Source organism: Loxodonta africana, chromosome 14 (assembly GCF_030014295.1).
Source record: "Loxodonta africana isolate mLoxAfr1 chromosome 14, mLoxAfr1.hap2, whole genome shotgun sequence".
Classification (NCBI taxonomy): Eukaryota; Metazoa; Chordata; class Mammalia; order Proboscidea; family Elephantidae; genus Loxodonta; species Loxodonta africana.
In genome coordinates this window covers 81,699,032-81,705,031 of record NC_087355.1, presented here as the reverse complement: position 1 = coordinate 81,705,031, position 6,000 = coordinate 81,699,032, and the positions used below count along the sequence as shown (strand labels likewise).

At 37.6% G+C, this 6,000-nt stretch overlaps 1 protein-coding gene across 11 annotated transcripts in view; it reads right to left on the bottom strand.

Moving 5' to 3' along the window:
- Nucleotides 1-566: 566 nt before the first annotated feature.
- Nucleotides 567-6,000, bottom strand: part of PHF20L1 (PHD finger protein 20 like 1) — an 88,172-nt gene continuing 82,738 nt past the window's right edge. For 8 of the 11 annotated variants that reach the window (XM_010588503.3, XM_010588502.3, XM_010588504.3 and 5 more), the window contains 3 exons: nucleotides 5,137-5,503; nucleotides 3,733-3,898; nucleotides 567-2,366 (listed from right to left, as the gene is read on the bottom strand). In XM_010588503.3, coding sequence (XP_010586805.1) covers nucleotides 2,224-2,366; nucleotides 3,733-3,898; nucleotides 5,137-5,503 — 676 coding nt within the window. In that variant the 3' untranslated portion in view covers nucleotides 567-2,223. The remainder of the gene's footprint in view (nucleotides 2,367-3,732; nucleotides 3,899-5,136; nucleotides 5,504-6,000) is intronic. The other 3 variants (XM_023546014.2, XM_023546018.2, XM_023546021.2) reach the window with 1 other exon arrangement.

Below are 6,000 nucleotides of genomic sequence, written 5' to 3'. Positions count from 1 at the left end.
GATATAATTTTCAGACTGCAAGAACAATTACACACGTGGTCGTCGGGACTGAGGAGATGAGCATTACTGGGTACAAAGGGTCCTCTGTGTCTGTGACAGAAGTCTTAGTCAGCAGCACTACTGGTAAGTTAAGGATGCTATTTGCTTCATTTCTGAGAAAAGGAGATATAAATTCAATGTTTACAATTTAGCCACAGTAGGGAAAACATCAGAACCATTATTTTTAAACACAAAAGAAAGATATTAAGTTTGAAATGCAGACATTAGCAAATTTACTTCACACACGGAATAAAGGCACTATTTCTTTTTCCTTTAATACGCAAATTTAAGCAACTACCCCCACAGTATCACTCCTTTCAAAGCTTTTCATTTATCCTTAGGATGTTACCACAAAGTTAACGCATCACAAGCAAATACACACGACTGGATTTCACGTCTGTTTATCTTTGGCACGTTTGTCAAGGTGGAGAAGCTCGAAAGGCAATGAAAGTTTGTAACAGCTGTCTCATACATTCTCTGAATCATCTTCACATCAAAATATAAGGCTGCAAAAAGGCAAGATGAAATTTTGGGATGTGTGGAATAGTTTTAATAAAGAGTTTTACATACAGTACGTTACATATAGAACAGTGTGTTTGCAAATTTAAATAATATCTGAATGTACAGTGGCATGTATTCTTACCAAAGATAAATTCAAGTTTACTGTCTATCAGTTCTAAAATGCATTTATACAGATTGCAAGAACTGAGAAACAGAACGAGGCATAAAATATTCAAGTGTTATATGTCATCAAATAGCCTCCTCTGAACAGTCTTTTTCCCCCATTTAAAAAAATTTCAAAACCTGTACATACATTTTTTAATTTTTTAAAAACGGTCTGTTAAAAGGTGACATTTCATGTTAACCACCAATTCTCATAGTCTATAGTAATAAAACTAGATATGTGTAGATATAAATATGTGCGGGTTATGTACATACGTACGTTGAGTGTTTAGAACAAGCATACACACTTACGCAGACCTGCGTACGGAGCACTGGGGGCACACGACCCACGTGAACACTGGCAGACGTTCGGACCTAGGTTCAAAATCCAGCAAGAGCTAACACAGCAACTTAGTTGCCTTTGGTTTCAGAAATTTCTCCATTTGTGACCAAAGCTAAAGGTTTTGAGTGTGTGTGTATCTTTTAAAAATAAAATTCATCTTCACAAAAGAAGCTTTTCCAGTATTCCACTACTAGCAGTTAAAACTCCACAGCCACCAATTATTTTGATATTCATGTCCCTCCTCAGCCCAGCTGAGGCTGTTTATATTTTTCTGAAGGCAAACACCAAGCATACTCAGGATTAAGCTGTACGCTGAAGCCTGAATACCGCAATTCAACTATATGTATACATAATAGTATATATGTGACACATCCGCTTTTGATGAACTGGTGGTATCATGTAAGACTGGGGCGAGAGAGCTCCCACAAGATTTAAAATTCTCTTCCCAGCAGTATCATCATCCTTTGGCACATCTGAGCCTTCTAGAAGCCATTTTGTTTTTAATGAGCTTAATGCCTGCAGTAAGTTCCAATCATCGGGTGATTGTTGTTTAAATGTATTCATAATGAAGTAAGACTTCCACAAGTGCCTGCCCCAGGAGTGAGGCTTCTGCTGTCAGTTTTCTGATTAAGGACATTCATCACCTAAGACACAGCACATGATCCTATAAAAGTTTAAATACCCTAACCTCCTGTGCAGTGGGATCAGTTGCAGAGAAGACTTCTTATAGCAACCTTGCAGAACTCTCCAGATTTTAAATTTCCTCTACGATTTTGTTTTTGGCCAAATGCTGATTTATAAATGAGAAATCTTTCTACTAGGAACTATATAAATACACCAGTATTTCTTTCTACAGATATCTCAGGCTTCATATAAGCGACTATTCAAAAACCGTGCCAATTCAGTTCTCTCAGTCCAGATCATATTCTAGCTCATTGATCCTTGGCATCTAGCACAGCACCATTTGCAGCTTTGCTCATGGAATTTTTGTTTTATATTCACTGTCTTGATAAAGTTGTTCTTCATTTTCCTTTCCAAGGTGTCATCCTATTGATGTCACAAAATCAGTAAATGACCAGACATTACTAAGCTTTTGAATGATCCACCCAGCAGTCATGTGGATAATCAAAATGATTGGACAGGAGAGCCACGTTCTTTTCATTAAGTTTTCACTGTCGTCATACCGAGCACAGAGTCGCTATTTGTTGTACTTTGCCCATGTCGATTAGAAGCTGTTTTATGTGGCGTTTAAGTTGCGGCAGTCTTGCAAGAGGGTCTGGTGGCTCCAACTCCCCTGTGAAGTCAAGCCAGCTCTCCAGAACTAAAGGAGAGAAGAGAACAAACACACTTAAACGAGAACCAGAAGAACAGTCACAAAATGACAGACTCAGAAGGCTGGGAAGGTGGTGGACGTAAGACTTCACCTCCCTGTCTTTAGAGGCCAGCAGGCTCCAGCCATTTTCGAGAGAGTGAGCACCCTTTACACCCTGTTGTGGGAACCCCGCTCTGTTAGACAGTCTTTCTCTTTATATAGATAAGCTAACTTTATTTTGACGGTCTCTCTACTCTGGAATGGAAAATACAGTTCTCTGTGCCTGCTCAAGCTTTCTATTAATTTAGACTTAAATCATCTCTACTTTGCCAAATGATACTTAGCAACTTTATTTTTTAATCCAGATCTTTTTAACAAAGGAAAGGAAGCAGCAATTTCTGTCACTTTCAGTTCCACTATTTTATCATTACTCATGAAAAACATGCAAGCATATTAAAATTCATGAAGAATGCAATTAATCACGTGCTACAGGTTTATTAATGCTTCCTTCCGAAATCCACCCTAATATCCACCCTAATAATAGCAGACAGTCAGGCTGCATTTCTCTTCTTCAAAAATCTACTCAAAACTTAAACTAGCTCTATGGTTGGCTTATACTCAAACGGGTGACGCTTCTGACATGGGTTTCCATTTCCTCTCTTCTCTTGTCTCTATCTATCAGGGGCAAAATGCAGCTGGAGCTTTAACTTAGTGAAGCAGAGAGGCACCACCTGCTTCCGCAAAGAATTAAAAAAACAGAGAGAAAGAGAATACAGTCTGAGACTAGGAGGAAAAAAGGAGTCAGAAAGCACAGGAAGAAGACTTCATTAGGAAACAGGTAATCTAAGTTACTCAATTTTCTCAACTGCAGAATGGGGATATCTTTTCATGTCTTCTTTTCAGGGCTTCTGTGTGATGAAAAAATTAAAAAATATAAAAGAAAACCATTTGAAAAAATTGATGCAAACATAAGGTCTATCTGCTTAAACTTGTAGGAGTTTTTCCATTAATTTCACTTAAGTAACTGACCAAAGTGCAAACACATATTCAAAATACTTTTTCCCCCATATTTTGAATGGGCTTAAAGTCCTTCTGCTGATTTCCAAAGAAAGAACAGTTCAATAAAACTAACAAAGTGTTCAACAAATAAAACACCTAACAAAAAAGACCTGAGCTAATACCCAGTCATGCTGTCGTGAGACCATGACACTGCAGACCCCAGGAGCCAACTGTGTTAAAGGCAATGTAAAGGGGCAATGAGGGTCCATCAGTACGGACTGCATCTGTACTTCTCATCCCGTAATTTAAAATAACTTCTCCATGCCAACACTAAACACGCTACAATCATTGTATTTTTAGTTCTTTCTTAAATTACCATCAACTTCTTTTTCTATTAGGTCCATCCTGCTGGTAACTTCATTCTGCACATTTTCTATGTGTGTGAGGAGATTGAGCTGCCACTGAAGATGGGAGTCTCCTGGGTCTTCAGTGCCCTTTTTATCATTATAAACAAATACCGTGTTCCCTTCAGCTGGATTCTTCTCCAAAGGACCATTGGAAAAAACATAAAGAGTTCGATGAAATGCAATGTCATAAAGGGAAAGCTACATTAGAAACCTCTCCACCCACAATGATCGGGGAAAGCCACTCTGATGCCTAGAGTAATTTTAAAGGAAGTACTGCTGGTTCCTATTGGTGCCTCATCAAATTATATCTGATGGCCCTAAAGAGCCACATGTCTACTGTGTCTCCCCACCATGCCTAGACTGAGTAGGAGGAATTCAACACAAAGTGCTAAATAAATGAAGTCACTAAGGGTGCTCTGTAATCAGATCGCTCAGCTAGTTCTGACTGAGTCTCAACATAGATGGAGTCGGGGCAAAGCGATGATAGAAAAATCAAGACAACTGGCGATGACCAGTGTAAAGTCTACCTGTAGGATGGAACGGTTGAGTATGCTATAGGTAAATCAACGAGGTGAAGAAGAAAAACTAAAAATCTTTTAAAATCTTCAAAAGTGCAAACTGCTTAGCACAAACACAAAATCTGAACTTGCATTTGTCAGAGAATTAATTTCCTAAGAGGGATATTAATTTGACAAAGTAATTTGTTGCAAATTTCATGAAATATAAACTCCCCAAATTCAGTGAAGTATATTTATTTATAGTGATTACTTGATAAAGAGGCCAGAAAAATAAAGTACTAATTTTCAAGTGGCACTGCTAATCGAGAATCAATAAAAAACGAAGGCTCAGCATCTGTGAGACAATCCAAGTGAATAGAAAATAAGCTTCTAAATATTCAATGTACATTGAGCTGTGAGAATTCCACTTACTGCATTAATGGGATTGATACGCATTTATAAATATTGATAAAATAAAAATATAAATAGAGTGCCATCTTTTATCTAAAACACATAAACAAATTATGTCAAAATGAAAAATGTGCTCTCATTTCCTTACACATAGAAACTTTTGCTTGGAATAAAATGTGACTCACTTTTTTTTTTGAGGCATCTAAGAATGCTTATAAAATTGGAATTTTTATTAGGACAAAAGTTTATTAAATTACTACAGCTCTGAGATAGATAATTAAATGTTTAAATGGTTAGTGTATTCTTGTATACCCAAAAAAAAAAAAACAAAAAGGCTTTCCTCCACGGGTACCTGAGAACATGGGAACACGAAAAACCTGGGAATTTAGTATGTTTTACTGTATAAAACTTTCTTTTGTTATTCTATTCTATTTTTCCAAGCAAAGATAAATGAACCAGTTTTACCTTTTCTGGCATTCCATCTTCCTTTACTGAGAATCGTACACGGTTTTTATCTCCCATGTGAAATTCCTGTTCTTCTTCAAAACTACTGACATCATCATCATCTGAGCTCCTGGGATCTGCGACAGGCTTGCAGTCAGGGCCAAAACTCTGGGGCTTCTGGTAGCTGTGCTCACTCGTTATGTAAGTTCCTTCCATTTTCGGGGGCAGACGAGGTGGTTCTTTATGGTTCTGAACATGCTGCGCCTTTTCTTCTAGATTAACCATGCCTTGCACTGTCACTTTTTTCTCTACCCCAGCAATTACTTGATCCGGGTCTTTTCGCTTCCCAGAACAAGCCCAGAGATGAAGGTCAGGATGTTGTTTATTCCTGAAAACAATGTTAGTGAAACAGCAGCTCAGAATAAAAATCCAGTAGCAAGTTCAATACCATAATACAATCTAGAACGTAACTTTATACACAGCTGGCTCTTGATTATTCCTGACTTTACACCTATGCTGACGGTACCTGATTCTGACTGGCTTCCCACTGACTCTCTACTGAGGACCTGGACTGCCCACAAGGCAGCCAGGTTAGGAAGAAGTCAGGGACTCAACATAAAAGCAAAGATATTCTATAGCTTAACTCACCCCAGTATTTCATCTGAAATGAGAATTCTCACCATTTGAAAGATAGAAAAGCAACAATGAAATTAATTTGCTTGATAGTTCATATCATCATTTGATATCTGTACTTTTTTTTTTTTGCTTCATTGTAGTTTTTAAAATTTCAAGATGTGAAGGACTGCTATGAGCATATTTTAAAACCTTTATTCAACCACAAAGTGATACTTATTCATGACAAAAATTCAGACTATAAACGTGTAC